The 18,076-nt window shown below is 34.4% G+C and overlaps 1 protein-coding gene across 2 annotated transcripts in view; it reads right to left on the reverse strand.

Annotated features, from left to right (window-relative positions):
• The window catches only part of LOC143910871 (calpain-1 catalytic subunit-like), a 141,045-nt gene that overhangs the window by 66,341 nt on the left and 56,628 nt on the right, over window positions 1–18,076 (reverse strand). For both annotated transcript variants that reach the window (XM_077429478.1, XM_077429479.1), the window contains one exon: window positions 7,746–7,821. In XM_077429478.1, the coding sequence (XP_077285604.1) occupies window positions 7,746–7,821 (76 nt within the window). The remainder of the gene's footprint in view (window positions 1–7,745; window positions 7,822–18,076) is intronic.

Genomic DNA, 18,076 nt, shown 5'->3' on the forward strand with positions numbered 1-18,076 from the left:
AAGAAGAAAACCAACATGAAGAGGCACATTTGTGGACGAACGATAATTTTATTGTTAATCTTGCCTATTTGGTTGAAATTTTTGGAAAATTGAGCGGTTTAAATAAATCAATGCAGGGATCACAAATACATCCACTTGTTCAAAAAGACAAAGTAAAAGCTTTCATTAAAAAGTTGAAGTTATGGAAATCAAATTTAGAAAAGAATGAGTTGGATATGCTTTCACTTTCCAAAGATTTCTGGGCCACAGCCAAAGGTAAAAATCATTTTATTGACCACTTGGATGGTTTAGTGCTGCATTTTTCCAATTATTTCAAAGACCTTGATTTCTCAAAGTTTTTGTGGATACAGATTCCATTTAACTACAATGAAGAAGACGAATTCGAGCTGACAACCATCGAAAAAGAAAAATTGATAGAATTATTATGCGATAGCTCACTAAAACAAAAGTTTCAAAATGAAACCATAATTAAATTTTGGATGAATCTTAGTATGAACCTTTGTATTGCAAAGCAATGCAAGTGCTTCTACCGTTTGTAACGTCTTATTTAAGCGAAACGGGCTTTTCGGCACTAGCTGCAATGAAAACCAAATATCGAGCCAGGTTAATATCCGAAAAGGAGTTACGAGTGGCACTCTCCATATTGCCCCCAAGATTTGATAAACTTTGTGCCAATAAACAACAACATCCTTCACATTAAATTTTGATGTGTTTGATGTAGTTTAATTAGTAATTTAATATAAAAATAAATATACGTGTTCGTATAAATTTATTTTATAGTAAAACCTTTTTATTATTCTGTCTATTGTAGTGTTCAGTATTTTTTTTTAAATAAAGGTTTATTATTTAAAACGGGTCTATATTATTATATCTATTAAAAATAAAAGGTAGGGAGGCGCGGAAAAAAAATTTTTTTTAGGGAGGCGTAGTAGCATAAAATTTGGAAACCGCTGACATACATACATATCTATATTATAAAAACAGAAGAATATCTCAACATTTCAACGTGTTCGAGTAGTACGCGAAATTTTCACACGTTTTTTTTTACCAAGACTACTCTTTTTGCTATTTTTGTAATCAATTTTAAATAAAATCTCAATTTGACAATTTAATTTTTGCAGTCGATAAGATAAGACTCTATATCCTTTATAGGCGGTTATAAAGCCTATAAAGGATATATTAGAGTCTAATGTGGATACTTTTCCCATTTCGATGTATTATGTACAATGTTTATGAAGACGTCATAAGTAGTCACCGGACCCAGAAGGTACCGCGTATTGTTCAAAGGTTGTAAATGCATTGTTAAAGGTTTGCCGAACCTTTTTTACAAAGGATTTACAACAATGGAACAATGGATAGCACCGTGACTATCCTACCTCTAGTCATAAGGCACACATAATCATATGTCACGAGATGCCTAGGTAGACTCTAGCTGTGTATGGGCGTGTTTTATGTCATTGTTAATTCGTACGATATTATCATTTCAGCAAGTTTCTACTATATTTCTTCAAATGTGGGAATAACCTTTATCGATTACTGCCAAACCCATGCTAATCCAAACAATCCAGGGGGTGAGTTTTGGCCTGGCGTGCTAGCATTTTTTTACACTCTGTATGTCTGCGCCCTTATGGTAAGAACACACTCAAAAGTGCGTTCTTACCTTTTTTTGACTCCAGCAGTGAGATTTGTATCTTCATGTCATTAATAATTCGTACGAACTTATTATTTCGACAAATTTCTCCTACATTTCTTAAAATATGGAAATCACCATTATCGACCACTGTGTCAAACCTGAAAATATATCACCGAAAACACTTCAGGGAATGAGGCTCGTGAAAGAAAGCAGAATTGCAGATTTAGCGTACCGGAGTATGTATAGCGTATTTTTTGCATGTGAAAAATTATTTAAAAAAAAACATCCGGGTACTTTCCTCTGTATTTTCACCTTTAGAATAATACTCAAGCTTTTCAAAATTTACACTTGTTGGTTCAAAAAATATACATTTAAAATATAGTTATCTCCACAGACTTTCATAATTTTATTAAAAATGCTAATAAACCTTGTAAAAACTCTAATTTCCGCAGTTAATATTTTTCAAGGAAACCTACATAATAGTTTTGGTGAACATATTCATGTTGTTCAATAAAATTTGACTTCCTTGATTTGACGTTTTGTATTATACATTATCCCGCTGTCCTATAATTTTGATATAAAATCCAGGTCGATTTCAGTTACATTGTCCGAGTAGCAGAAGAAAGCGTCGTCGTCTCCGTCGTCTGCTTTCCACGTGTGCCGTAACAATGGCGATGTAACGTTATGGATTTCTCACAATTTTTTCTCTTCCACAGCAAAGTCACGTCTTTCTGTCTGGTTGTGGTTGAGAAGACCGTCTCGTCGTTTGCTGTTATTGTTACGGTATTTCACAAAACTCATTGTTGTTTGGTTGAGAGATTCGCGACTCGCGACTACGATGCGGGCGCTCGTTACGCTCGCGCACTTCCGGTTTTGACGCAAATCGGAAATGTTGCCTTCATATGTTCATTCCGCTCACAAAGAAATATTGCACTGCTTAAGTAGGTCAACCTTAGGTATATCAAAGAATGAAGTATTCAAACACTCTTCCTACACAAATTCATTCATGGTTTATGATACATTTCGTAAATAAAATGCAATATGTGCAGTATGAAGACTTCACATTTAAGGTAATGTTACCTGCCTTATTTAGAAGGCAAATTTTACCGAAGAATATCAAATTTAATACGGAAAATTAATCTAGTAATCTATTTATCAAAAAATGTCACGAAAATATCATATAATTTAATTTTTTGCAACTGAATTTGAAGTATTTAAAGAGTCGCCAAAGAATATCCGACATATTAGTGACTGATTAATGCATGTATATGTTACAGCCGAAGTATATATTTCAGTTGTAATATATTTTGACTAGTTTTTCCGGCATTTGTATAAGAATGAGTATGAAACCTATATTTATACCCAAAAGCATTTATTTTGGAAATGCTGGGATACAGACCATTGGAAACTCAGGAAAAGAATTTGTCTAGGTAGTAAAAAAATTTCGACATATTAAAAGACTAAAGAATTTTCGAGGAACCCCGTTTGTGGGCTTCAGAATGTTCCCACATGTCTCAATCGCGTTTTCTCTTCTTGCCTATTCACGCACGTACATATCTACTTACTCCAAAGCTTACCCGTATCGTGTGTGATATGCTTCTCAATGAAATAGCGATCTAGCAATAAAAGGACTTGTCAAAATTTTTATTTATATGTAATTTTTTATAGTTTTGTTTTATTTTTTTTCTGTATCGTTGTATTGTTATTATTATTATTTATGTATAATTTTACTATATTTACTATTCTTATTTTTTTAATGAATTTTGCTTACACTTTTCCGACCATAGTTGTGCTTTGGGCCAGCCTGGAAAATCACTATGGTCTAATTTCAATTTTTGAAATAAAAAAAATAATTGAAGAAAAAGTGAGAAAAACTACATCAACGACAAAGATACATACATATATGTACATATATAGCTACCTACATTTTTAGGTATAATAGGAAAGTTTGTCTTTCTATTCGCGAGGCAATGACAATATATCCGCTCAATGAATCAACCATTGAAATTATACTAAATCACATCAGTCATTGATATTTATCATTAGTTTTTTACAAAGGAAAATAGACAAGTAGAAGTGTATGAAGTCATTTTGAATAAATAGCGATCAATTTTCCGGCTAGAAGTCTACATATAATATAAGACATGTTGTATGTAAGTTTATATGGCAATTTAAGGCTTTGATTAGCCGAATAGAGCACTATGGCGATTGATCGATGTCATGAAACGTTTGTCGGCGGAAGAATAGAGAAGATCGCGAGTGACGGGTCATAAATAGGCATTCACAAATTTTACGATACGATATTGTGCTCCAGAGCGTGGCACTAAATCGTCGATGAGGTTTGTAAACTACTGAAAATGACCCAATAAAAGAGCACTCTGGGGCGCAGGTAACGTTCCTAAATTACAATAAAGCCAGTGCGTGATTTATTCAGACCGTTTTCGACCTGTTTTATGTGAGCGCGCGCGTACGCAATAGTAAAATTAAGTTGTCTAATTTTATGGCAGTCGTAATCGAACTCACGACTACGAAAGTCGATATGTAATGATCGACGAGGATGTTGGGAAACTTGTCCCGCGCATTACATCCATGTAATTTTAAGTGGACTTGAATAGTTAACCCTCTACGGACGTGATTTAGTCTTGAAAGGGTTAAGTTTATTCAATCGGCAACTATACATGCATTGGAACAATAAATCAATGAATTATATCAGTATAACAAAAATACATTTAATAAAACATATCGGTTTGAATATATTTAAAGAAAATATGGTTAGAGATAAGATGACTTCCTTATATGTATGTATGTACCTACATATACATACATATATCAACCAAATTAGTGATCTTTGGGTTCTAGTCGTGTCAGCGATGAACCGCTTACTATCTACATACATATATGACTAGCATGCAGACTTCCAACAATATACCGGTCTCCAGTTTAAAGGCTTAAAGACCAATAAATTCAAATTAGATATGAATTCATAGCAGCTAAATCGTTCACGACAGTGTCTTTGGAACCCTTCATTCCGTGTCGAGATGAAATGAAGAGTCGTTTATGCCACGACTCGGCAGTTGACCCAGTGATTTTGACCCACTGATGTGAACCGTGGACCCGTCTTTCCGCTGTATTCCCACTGCTCATTGTGATATGCGATGCCTCGAAAAAACCATACACACACACATTGAGAAATTGGTCATCATCTCGTAAGTGATAAGTATGTACATGTATGTATGTACATATAAGCATATTAAACGAGGTAATAGTTTTTCTCGTCAGGCTTCGAGCGCTAACTGCCCTAATAAAGAGCAGGAAAGGCTTGAGGCAATGGATACGAAAAAGCAGTATCTCACGTAACACTTGTAGGCAATTACGACTTTTACTGAAATTTATCGAGACACTTATGTACACATTTATATACATACAACATGCATCGGTAGTGCAGCTTACCACGTGAACGAGACACGGGAAATCATTAGTTTAACGCAGAAAAACAGACCTTGGTGCAGGCTTTTACATGGTTTTAATCGTGTAAGACTTTTGAAATACTCAAATATTACAAATTAAATACATATATTTGAGCCATTGAATATAAAACGTTTGTTAGAAGAAAATCAGCATCGAAGACAAATGACGTGTTTTTATAGTAGCCTTGCAAAAATTAAATTGTATTGTATATGTATAATTATACATATGTATGTATTTAGATACATACGGTGGCGTCACAAGACAGATGCGGGGGGTGCGAAGCGCACCGGATGTCACCATCCAAGGGGTGACACCAAATGAAAAATACATATAATACTACAAATTCTAAATGAATTTATGCGCAGCATTCAAGTGGAGCATTCAATTGAAAAGGTGCTTTTAAAATAAATGAGATGATCATGAAATCGTAATAAAGAGAAGGGATGCTAACTCAATTTTCGAGAAAGAAAAAATAGGGCGATGTTGAATGCATTAGCCGTTTTCATTCTGTTTCTCCAGATCAGATCAAGAACCATTAAGGAAGTAGCAGCCATATTTCAGACTATCCGAGCCAAAAGCCTCATATCTGCTACTGAAGAAGGATTTTTTTATTCATTTTTATATTTCCCTTTATAAATTTATGACTTCAAGCTGGGGGTGCGGAGGGCGTGACACCCTGACATATCACAACAGGTGACACCAGCTCTAGAGACGCCACTGGGTACATATACATATATTATCTCAGTATATCGAATATCAACGAATGAATGAAGACTGATTAAGGTGTGGCGTGACGACTTTAGACTGAGAAAGGTCATTTGGCGTAACTTAGCGTGTTAAGACTAAAAATCTAATGGGATGATATTTTAAAGGCGAGGTATTCCTAAAGGATACTAATCTATAGGAGACTATAGATTTTACATTTAAAGTCGATGATTTTTTTTATTTATTGTTCTTGATACGAAGTTTTCCACCAGGTCGATCATGCGAAATTCAATATTTGCATGTTTTACTGCAGTCTATACTACGATATAAAATACATATATGTATTATGAACATTTACACGTACTGGTTTATGAGCTTTTTTCCTATTATACTGTACACTAACATGTAAATTAGAAAATGTACATGAGTAACTATTATAATAAAACTAAGATGTATGTATTTTGAACAAAATTTATAAACAAAAAAAAGTATTCAAAATCAAAATCAAAAATACTACCAGTTTAAACCATGTGTATTTTCTTCGGAGGCCGGAAAAGCGTCTTATATTCCGTGCTATGGCGGTAATATGGGTGAGGTAACGGTTGCGCGCACAATTAACATTTATGCAACTGCAAGAACAATCGACTCCAGTATAATTGCCGCGACCGTGGCCCAGGGAAAAGCCATTGCCATTGTTCCATAGAGTCGATCTGGAGCCGAGATTAATTGCCAGAGAATTCGCATAATCGCTGTTCGCACTTGTCCAATCCGATTTGTTGTCGGTCATGGCCGCATTGATCTTGACTCGATGTGACTTTTATCAGATGCATGATTTTCATCCGCTAAATTCATTCACTGTGCGCTTGAAGTTAGCACAGGAGTCGAACGTGTTAGGTGCACTTCATCGATGCATACAAGTACATTATGTGAAATTAATTACACACATAGCGCGTTGAAAATCCTTCGACCTTGGTATGAATTGATCCGGCTCAAAAAATGCATAAGGTTCTCAACGTGGAGTATTGCACTAATTTTATTACAATATTTATGTGAAATAGGGAGCAGTAAATGCATTTCCGTTAACGTCGACTAATGAACTTGTAAAACAAGACTTCGATTTTCATACTTTTGAATACCTCTCATTTCCACCCTGTTTTCTCAATGGTAATTACTTATACTTTATTACAAACCCATAATTTAGTAAAGTTTGTAATTAATTCTTAAATCAACTTTAGCTAAGTCAAAACTTTCATAAATAATAAAAATTCACATATTTCATCAAATCATTTTCCTTTCATATGAACTTATACTCGTATAGTGAAAAGTATAATTTTAGGCGAAATAAATAAACCATTGAACTTTATTTTTAAAAGATATATGGTATTGTTATTTTATTAATTTAGCATTTTAGTCTATTGTATTATTAACTAATATGTAGTAGTCAGGTCTAATTAACAATAAGTGAGTACCACGAAAAATCATAATTTTAAATTAAATAAAAATTCCAACTAACACAAATTTAATTTGAATAATATTAGTAGAGGCCAAAATTATATGAACGGCATACTATAAGAGAAGAAGATGAAGAAAAAAGGAAAACACTATTAAACACATACATAGATAACAAGAGTGGAAAGCACAATAGCGAAAATTAATAAATAAATCAAACTATCTATTCCACATATTTCACTTTATCACTACACAATTTTCTTTTGGTTGGTAAGACCAATTACGCAAAACGTATGTGTGGGAAATGAAGTTCGAATTTTCCAAGAACGCCTTGGGCCATACAATAAATCTTAGCGCAAAGCAAACTCTCCAAGATCAATCAATAATCCAAATTGACAATATGAATAATACGAGATCAGCGATCTGTAAACGTTTTTGACATTTCCAAGAACGACACTGGAGATAACAAAGTTGTGATTTTTTTCCTCACCTCGATAAGGTTGACTGCTTGTCCTCCGGTTTCGAAGCGAATCCGTTCATCCACGTTCTGCCATTGGCAACACCATCTGCGAACAAAAACAATAAACAATAAATAATCACTTAAAATTGTCTATTCTCGGGTGAATAATATGCGGACGACCTTAACATTTGTTTCTGGCCGACATCCATTTATTCCTTATATTATGTGTACACATAGTATGCGGATGTTATCGAGCACTTCCTTGAAATTTAAACGCGATGGGCGTTGTTCTACGCCACATTCCCATACAGAAAGGATTCGACTCTCAAGTAAATCACGATCCCAATATGTTAATTGGATACTACATAGTTGTGCGATTTCGCTAGAAGTCAGCGTACTTCAACATGTGTATACATTGTGATATAATAATAACATTAATTTTATTAATTTATGAATAATATACATAATACGAGTTTATACTCTAGATTGAAATTTTTCTCTCATTAAAATAGTTTATCTGAAGAAATGATTGAAAATAACTGTTCCGAAAAGCTTTGTTGAGAGATTTTCTTAAAACCACCATAATAATATGAGCCGTTATATTCGAAAATGGCATAATATGCATATATGCAGGCTGAATGAAAATAAGTTTTATGTATCTAGGGATCATCCAGATGGAACTCAGTGAGGAAATGGATATTTAATTAAACTGTGCAGGACTTGTTAGAAAGGTTTTATTACAAGGCTGGCTTAAAAGGGCAGCAAATTACGTACGTACAGCAGGACGCCCTCATTTTTTCTTTTTTTGATTATAAAATTGAAAAAAAAACAGCAAAATTGACTTTATTTAAAGTTATAAAACATTTTATATTCAAATTTCTCTACTCGAAGTAACAATACTGACTATAAAATATTATAACGAGTATCGCAGGAAGTCGACTGTCGAATATCAACGACTCACGAAGAAAACTTGTCAAACAATAAACTGTCGTCGATACAAATGGTTACTTGGAATTATATTTTAATAAAATACTGACGGAACGTGACGTTAAAATAAATATTTAGAATCAACGAAAATATTACAAGCAAACAATACTTTCATGGTGCGTAAATCTGACAGTACACTATAATGATGGTGTCATCCATTCGTTTGATCATTTCACGAAATAAATCATTTTAATCATATGAGTCGTTATATTTGAAAGTGCCTTAAGTCCACTTTTCTTCATTTCGATAAATATTTCGCAAAACATTAAATAAAATGATTTGCATTTAACAATATTTAAAAATACTAGTAGCCTGTAATACGTTTTATTCTGTTTTTTCGATATTCTGGAAATATCACATGAAAATAAGTGATAACAGTTTGTGAATTAAGTCAAACAGGAATAGTGTTGTTGGAACTGAAAATTGGACTTCCGCTACTTTCAAATATAACAGGTCATATAATATACAAGTAAACACGATATATGTATGTATGTAGGTTTTGATATAAAATTTAAGCTTACATACTTCTTAATTCATATAACAGTTTTATCTATCAGTTTAAAATCACAATACATTATTTAAAACTTGAATTAGTTTCATATAAAATTGATTACCTAATTGTCCTTCACGGATTGATAAACCGTTTTAAGCACATGTATGTCCATACATATGTACATGTATGACATAGAAAGTCTGTCAGAGCAGAGTTTGAGTAATTGAAAATTCTATTAATACTGCCTTCACGTAGGTATATCAGATTGAATCAAAATTTCGCTTTGATTTTCATCAAGCACAGTACATCCATACACCGTTTCTCAATTATTGTTATAGTCGAAGTTGGGCTCGGGACAGGAGACTAATTGATATAGCTGTAGGTAAAGCTGTGTCGACGTCGTAATCCCGGGTTCGAGTCTCGGGCACGATTGCGCATTAATCACGGTGCTCCGCGAACGGTTTCTCATTAGCTATTAGTATGTTTGCGCTTATCTACTCTCTACCCGAGGGTGGCATAAATTATAACCGAGCATTAATCGATATACACTATAAGTGACCTCCACAATTATGAGGTCAATGTCGAGGACAATGTCGATACCCACCCCATCGCTTTTAAGTATTTTTAAACCGATTTTAAGCTTTGAACACTGGAATAATTCGCCCTGTCAAGAGAGCATAGGTGTTTAAACTGTTACAGAATAGGGCTTCACTATGTATATACATACATACTCGTATGTATGTATATTGGATAAAAATTAGCTAAGCTTTCGTAATAGGTTGTAAAGTTCGATTCCTATGCAACTGAGGGGACTGTCAAATAGTCTCTAAAACGTTTCATATTTTAAACATATCTACTGCACGTCAACAGCTTGGCCCAACACTACACGGAAAAGTCTACTTTTATTCAGTGGTGTCACCCTAAGGGCCGGGCCGCAGCGTGCGACTTGCGAGCGACTTGGTTGAGGGCGACCAGACCAATGCATGCAGGTAGATGGGACATGCTACACCCGTCAACTTGTTTGTTGCACACATTTCCATACATTTTTTCGTGTCGCGCAACTAGTCGGCCGACAAAGTTGCACGGTGCGGCCCGGCCGTAATGGTTTCCATGGGTTTCCGGAAACCCGGTTGCTAAATTATAACTAGGGTCGTTAAAATAATAAAACAAGACAAATTGTGAATTATATCAATGTATTTATTTAGATATTGAATTTATCCTAGTATCCTCGAGTCAATATTGACACAATACGACGTTTTAGAAAATATTCATATGTATGTACATGGCAAAATTTTCATTAGTTTTGTTTTAGTTTTGCAAATGAAAAAAAAAGTGCTAGCACGTCTAATCTATAACAGGCTAAAACTCACCCCGTGGATTGTTTTTAGTAATTCTCATATTTGAAAAAATGTTGAAGAAACATGTGGATATAATAAAACTGTACGAATTTACTATGACATAAGACACGCCCATTCACAGCTGGAGTCTTCTACCTGTAGGCATGCTGTGCCGTGCGATTCTGTGTGTTTGCGTCTTGAATCATCGCGACTGCTTGTATGTATGTTTTGATGAGGGATGTTGATGAATGAAGGTATGATACTAGTTAAAATGACCGCCATAATGATTATATTCTATTTACTCGAAATGGAAGAATGTTCGTAGACGATAGAACAAGTGAAAAGTAGTGAAAAGGACAGCATATGCGTTTTACTTAAGTGTCTTCCTACAGCGGATGAATTATAATTTTTAAATTAAGATAATAACTGCATTCTTATAGCATTTGGAGACCGATAGGTATTCATTCTTTGGGCATTTGTAGAACGCTGCAATGAAGATTTTTAATGTGGGTTTGAGAATTTCAGCCTTGCTTTATAAATGAGGTATTGACGTAAGTCGAGACATTGCATCTCGTTACGTCTATTGACTTTCACGGCGAGACAATGGCTTTTGGCCGATGACCATCGTCCACCATTGTGTTGTCTTCACCGAAACGACCGCAAAGCGACCACAAACAAAGTACACGAAAAACAAAAATGTAAAAAAAGGTAACCAAATATTTCCTGCCGCATCTGAACTGACGGAACGTAACGAGCCTATTGCATTATCGTACAAAGTGCATCTTCTGCTGCGTCGTGGAAAATTCACGGTCGAATTTAACGTGGAAGCCTTTGAAAGGTCTCGTTTAGTCGAATTGAAGGGCTTCCCCCTCGATCTTCGTGGCACGTGTCCAATTTCGTGAAATACAATTTCATTTTGTAATTAATTACTCCGATCGGGCTAATGAACTTGCGTAAACTCTTGGGATTACGGCCAGAAAACAATGTGTTGTGAAATGCTTCCCGAGACTAGAAGAGATTGTTAATCAAAATATGGTAATTTCGTCATTTTAATCAATGTGCGGCGTAAGAAATTTCCCTGTTGAAATATTGGACGATTCAACACGTACATTGTTTTGTGTAAAAGTAAACTAAATTAAGTTCGAAACTAAATATTGATAAAGTTTATGTACACTGACATACATATGTACATATGTACCTACATATAATTTTTATGTTCATGAACTCATAAAAAACTTATAAAGATCAAAAACTTTTTCTTAAATTTAATTACAATAAGCACTAGCGTCTGATGTCATGAAAGACCAAAAAGATTTAATAAATTTAATCATAAATTATAAATAAGCTTAGTCTACTCTTGCCGGATTAAAGCCTACCTTTTACGATACACTTAATGCGAGTAAATCACGTTGCAGCCTGAGAATTGCGCAACGTTAAAATTAGCCGGAAAATCGACGCGGAAAATTTTAATTAAGATTTCGTTGATTAAGAAGCATTCTCTGCGTTCTGAAGACACACTATCTTTAATTAACTCGTATACAGGGGGAAGCCTTAAATCTCGACCACAAACTTTTACATGTATTGCAAAAAAAATCCCATCGGTTGAGAAGCTTCGACATATTTTACGGCAATTTGTGTGGTATGACCACTGGGCTCACGCAATGCCACAAACAACGTGACATTTGTGATTGGACGTTCTGCAGCAAAGATGATTGGTTGCAGGTAGATGCTGTGACGTCAATGAGATTCATTTCGTTACATAACATTTTAAAAAGATCTGCATACTTTCAGTGAACATCATCAAATGTAAATAAGAAAAACCACAAAAAATACATTTCGAAATAATCGAATAAAAAAAATTCTAGATGATAGACAAAACATATTATGATTACTATACCTAGATATAAATATCATTCATTATGTTTAAAAGACATAAAGAGCAATGATTATCTTTGCACATTTGTACGTATGTATGTAGGTACCAAGAGCAATTTCACAATCGTAAAATATTGCAAGCAAAGCTTTTAACAAGGCAATATAAAAGCTTTGCGAGTTTCCGCCATTATTATTAGTATTTCCGCCATTCTTATTGCGCAATCTGTCATTCTTCCTCAGGGCAATTAAATACGAGTCGTTCAAAAATCAAAGAGCGATTTTCTAGTACCCATATGTACATATATGCTTATATACTTAATAGTCGTTTGAAAAGACGGACATTCCGGTTTTGTATACACGGAGTCTCAGGTGAAGCTCTTCGACAATTTGATTCACCTACCCCCTTTGGCATTCCGTTCATCGCAACTCGAGGGACGACCGTTACAATATTTGAATATTTAAATCGACGAACCCATTAGAATTCAGCACGTCTTTTGACAAACAACGGTTGGAAAGACTAGCATGTAATATCTATCTCTAGCCGGTTTACTGCCGGAAAATGTATACAAATCTGCATTGAAAACGATTGGTTTCGAACGTCAAAAAATGTCACTCACATTTACATGAATTTCATATGAAAGTGCAAGTATTTTCAAGTTCACATTTACAAATTAATTTTGGACTTTTCATTTTTCATTCATCTACTTCTATTTTTGATAATACAATTTGCTTTTTAAAACCAAAATATATATCTATATCTATGTTAATAATTATTCAATTTATATTTAGCTCGGGAAATTTTCATTTAGTATCCAAAATTGTTTAATATCAACAAGTATTTGTTCAGAGCATATTAAATTTTGGGTATGTCATATGGAATTCCAGTGAAGCAAAATTCTCTATCTTGATTGAAAGAAAGAAGTTTCTTCGACACCTTTGCATGCGAAAGTATAAATATTAGTCGTATTTAATTCCCACGGTCTTTTTACAAGGTATCTTAGGTTTCGACTCTATCTTCGAAAAGGATTGTTGCCATTTCCAAATACTACTTTGGAGTATTAAAGGAAAGTACTGACAGCCCTTCGATTTTATCGGAGCCTAAAGTTTGGGCTCCTGAAAGTGGTAGAGCTTTGCATCATCATAGAATTTTCCTCGTTTAACTCGTCTCTTGTAGAGGCTGTCAGGTTCCTTAATATGATACATAGGTGATCATTTGGACCTGTTTGATTGTTATGTTGATGAACTAGTCAGTTTTGTGAGATTCTACGCGAGTCTATTTAAATGAGATGAATGATTGATAATTTATTTATTTTTTGTTGTTGTCTTTTGTAAGACCGATGTGCCGCACTAGGGTAAACTGTAGGTTACATCAGTTATTAATTTGTAAAAAAAAGAAACTAGGTTTGCAAAATCACATTTTTTAAAAATCATTTTCCTGTTTCTTTAATCCAAATTTGGTGCGGGTTCTCAACATTAAGTTCTTCATAAATCATAATCAAGTTCTTCTAAATTAACCCAAAATCTACTTCTATGTACTACCGGAATCTTTTCGCCACCGCAATTGTACATACATATATGTAACTTCTGTTCAATAATTATAATATTTGACCCATTTTTCAGTGGTGGTGGATTTCCTCATTACAATTTTCCACAATTTTTTTCAATTACTAATAATGCTAAAACATTATTTAATAATTTAAAAACCGCGCTATGCAATCATGAAGTTGGATACGAAGCTCTGTCCTGTATTATTTTTTAACACTACGGCCAAGATCAGAAGCATCTACACAAACCTCGGTTGAAAGTATAGCATTTAGTAGAGAATTAAACCTATCGCGAAAGTTTTATATTATAAACATATCTGTGTATGATGTTGTTAGCGAAAACACTTACTGTCAGCGGGACGTCCGCGCGCGTCTTGTAACCCTTTAGACGCGGCGTCGTACGCTACGAAACAAAATAAAACAAATCGAAATATCGCGTATCGCGGCTCGATATTGATATATCAATTTTACGACGTCAGCTAAAATCGTGACTGCGAATTTATCGCGAGAGATTCATCTGACGATGCACTCCGCATACTGCACAAGCGAGAGAGCACCCGGCCGCTCAAGCCTTAAGTAATATAATAAATGCCCCAGGAAAAGTTTGGCGACACCTGGCAACCAGGTCGAGTCGTTCGTTCTAATTAGTTTCTAGGCGGAGGTATATTACGCGCACACTTTACTGCCAACTTGTAAAGTAATAATATGAGAACAGAGTGTTTGTGACTTTACACTCTTTATAACGACTACGAATAACAGAATACTACAAAATATATATGTACTTGTATGTTGTATGTAACCTAAAAATTACATTTATCGTATCCAATTCAGTTGAATAAATCCGTCAAAATCTTAATAATTAAAGGATTTTATGCGCTGCATCATACGTTAGTGATAAATTGTTTTTATTGTTACGTTACGTTAGTGATAAATTAATCAGTCACAGATGCGAATCTACGATACAAATCCTATTGATTTATGTACGCGTGAAGATCAAAAGCCATAGTTTATACGGTGGAATATAGGAACGATTACTAAACGGAACCAGTTTTAGGGTCAAGCGTCACTAATTCCGATGAATTCATCAGCAATGAAAAAGTATTATGGCCATATTGAATGCGAAATTGTATTCAGTATTTAGCTCATATATATTTTAACTCGGTTATAAAGTTCATTATCATGTTATTTATTACATTAAAGAAGATTCATTATCACCAACAAGAATGCATTACACTTAATGATGAATTTAAAAAACTGAAATAGTCGAGTGGAACACGTAATACGTTTTCTAGTAAAATCATTTTTCATTGGAATATTCTTAACAAACATTCCCAACCGAGTCGCAGATGGAAAATTGACGATCCAGTTGAGCAAAAAAATAATGATTCCAATTGAAAAGCTCCGTCGGTTATTTGCTCGCATAATTGCCGTGCACTTTGCGACGACGATGATGAAGGTGGTTCGCGTGAACCGAGACCATTCATCGAAAGTTTCAAGCAAAATGCACCCTGCACTAACTAACAACCACCCCCCTCCTGTCAATGCATCATGTTTATGAGATAATTCAAGCCTTTCAACAAGCCCCTCGATTTATATCCCCGTAACTGCGAGCGGTTCCCACGCCTATCATATTGCACTACAACAATTGAGTATCGAAAATGCAACCCAGATTGTACTAGACTTGGTAGAAAATCACGCTTAGATAAATGAAAACGGCAAAAAAAATGTGATGAAAATTTCCATATTTTCTTTCACTATCAACAGTATTAAGTAAATATCATAATAAAATATTGAACGAAATACAACTTTCATCTACCAAATATGGCAACCTATTGAACTGTGAACTTTGCGTCCAAAACCAAGTAAAATGGAAGAGAAATTTCAAATAAAGGTCAACGGTATCTCACAGTGTCGACAAATTACGTCTCATTTGCCCGGCGCTTCCGTAATCCGTGGTCTTAAACAACTAATAAAAACATTTCATTCATACAGTTGTGCCACATGTCAGGTGTACATACATACATATATGCATTTCAATACTAACTTATCTTTTTGTTGAAAACGCACAGGAATGCGTTGCAACACTCACTTTGAGGTCCGTATGACCCGACACACTTTTCCAGATGCCGATTTTCAACGGTCTTCTCTTCTCGTAAAGAAAACGGGGAAAATATACACGTGCGACAAACTCGGCGTAAACGAGGTCGACACGTGCGACACCGAATATGATTGGAGGGAAATCGTTCGCCAGATTCACAATTCAATTTTCCAATTTTCCTCGCCGAAGACCGAGTGCAAATTGCTCGATTACCTGCGCGATGCAAATTTAACTCGAGTCCAATTTTTGAATATCACATTATAAAAGCGAACGTGTGCACATATACATATGTAGTAGAACATGTTTTATATACTAAAATTATTAGTACTATTTTCTTTAGTATTACAATCTTAAAGAACCTAATTGATTTATTTATGAGCCCGTTTTAATTGATTTGTCTATAAAAATACAAAACAAAGCAACCATCAGCATATACATATTTATATAAAGCATATATTAAATGAACATATCGTTAATTTATTTCATATTTTTTCACTTATTTTCATCAATACTACATGTTATAATAGTATTTAATGTATTTAGAAATTATATATAAGGAAACAGCGATAAGAGTTATCAAGGAAAAATATTCAATTTTATTGTTCTGGCGAAACCGCAACTAATAAATTCAAAATAAACAATAATTTCATAGAAATTATCAACATATTGTACCAACATTGCGCTTATGTTAAAAATTCAGAAAAAAAGCGAATTGAATCACGTTTAAATCATCAATGTGCAAATTGGTATGAAATTGATCGTGTAATGAAAGTGAAAAATTCATTTGTACCCAATCTAGCTGGAGCCTCGGAGGGATTCGGATCCACTCCGCCCTCGGAGAAAAGGGAAGGAGATCTTGTGAGGGCTTCCACAGAAGATGCGCCGTTAGACCTCGAGGCCCTCAGCAGCCGTAAATCAATAAAGGATGAAGATATGTTATTTAGTGGTGCGCCAGCTGCATGGTAGATACCATCGCGCGGCCCTCCGCCGAGAGGGCCTCTCATTCAATGGCCAATGCAAAATGGGAATGCATGATGAATGCGAAACCGGATAATCAATTTATTTATCGCATATCCGAACGGTCGTTTCTCTTCGTTGCGTGCGATGAAATTGCATTTTGACTTGTTTTTTTTTTACTCAAGTTCAAGGGCAGGTATAGAAAGGGTTAACTTTACAGCTTTCACTAGCGCTCATATTATAGTGAAGGGGAAATTCATAGTATTTCCAGAAACTTTCAATTAACTAGATATTTTGGAGAAATCAATCATAAACTACAGAACTACACTGTATGCTAAAATTTCAAATACATATGAAGATATCATATTTATATGTATGGAACTAGTAGATATAGATATAAACCAGCAGCATAGATTAATGGTTAGCATGTAATGCTTTCAAACTAAGTGGTCACGGGTTCAATCTCTACCCGGTGCCGCTGGCCAAACATTGAATATGTGACTTCAGGTCGGTCGTTTCCTATTAAAGTTTAATTTAGTTCATTTTAATTGAAACGATTTTTCAGCATTTAGAATTCGCTGATTTATAAAATGCTGTAAAAATGCAAATTTGTCAAATTTTCTTTAGATTTCTCCGAATTTAACCGATTTAACCGAACGTACATTGATAAATAGAACCATATATTATGTATTTGGATAGTCTTTGATTTTAGATAATTAAATCTTATGTATTTATTATTCCAAACATATCGATTTTCAAATATAATACTAACCAAATACATCCCATTAGTTTTCAGTTGACTTGAAAATAATAAGCGAAGGATAATTGGGACAAATTTTGTATAGACCAATTTCATGAAAAACAAATTTACGTTCAATGCAAATTTGAATGAATCTAAATCTCATTAAGGAAAATTCACCTGGGACAGATGAAGTAACAGCACAACCACTATTTTTAAACAATAAAGAAATCTTATCAGTGATTAATAATATAATACAAGTGCGAAATCTTAAAGACGACAGACGAAAAGTAAAACATTTAGTCCGTTGTTGTTGTTGTTGTGTTCGACG

This window comes from Arctopsyche grandis, chromosome 4 (genome assembly GCF_051622035.1).
Source record: "Arctopsyche grandis isolate Sample6627 chromosome 4, ASM5162203v2, whole genome shotgun sequence".
NCBI classification, from domain to species: domain Eukaryota; kingdom Metazoa; phylum Arthropoda; class Insecta; order Trichoptera; family Hydropsychidae; genus Arctopsyche; species Arctopsyche grandis.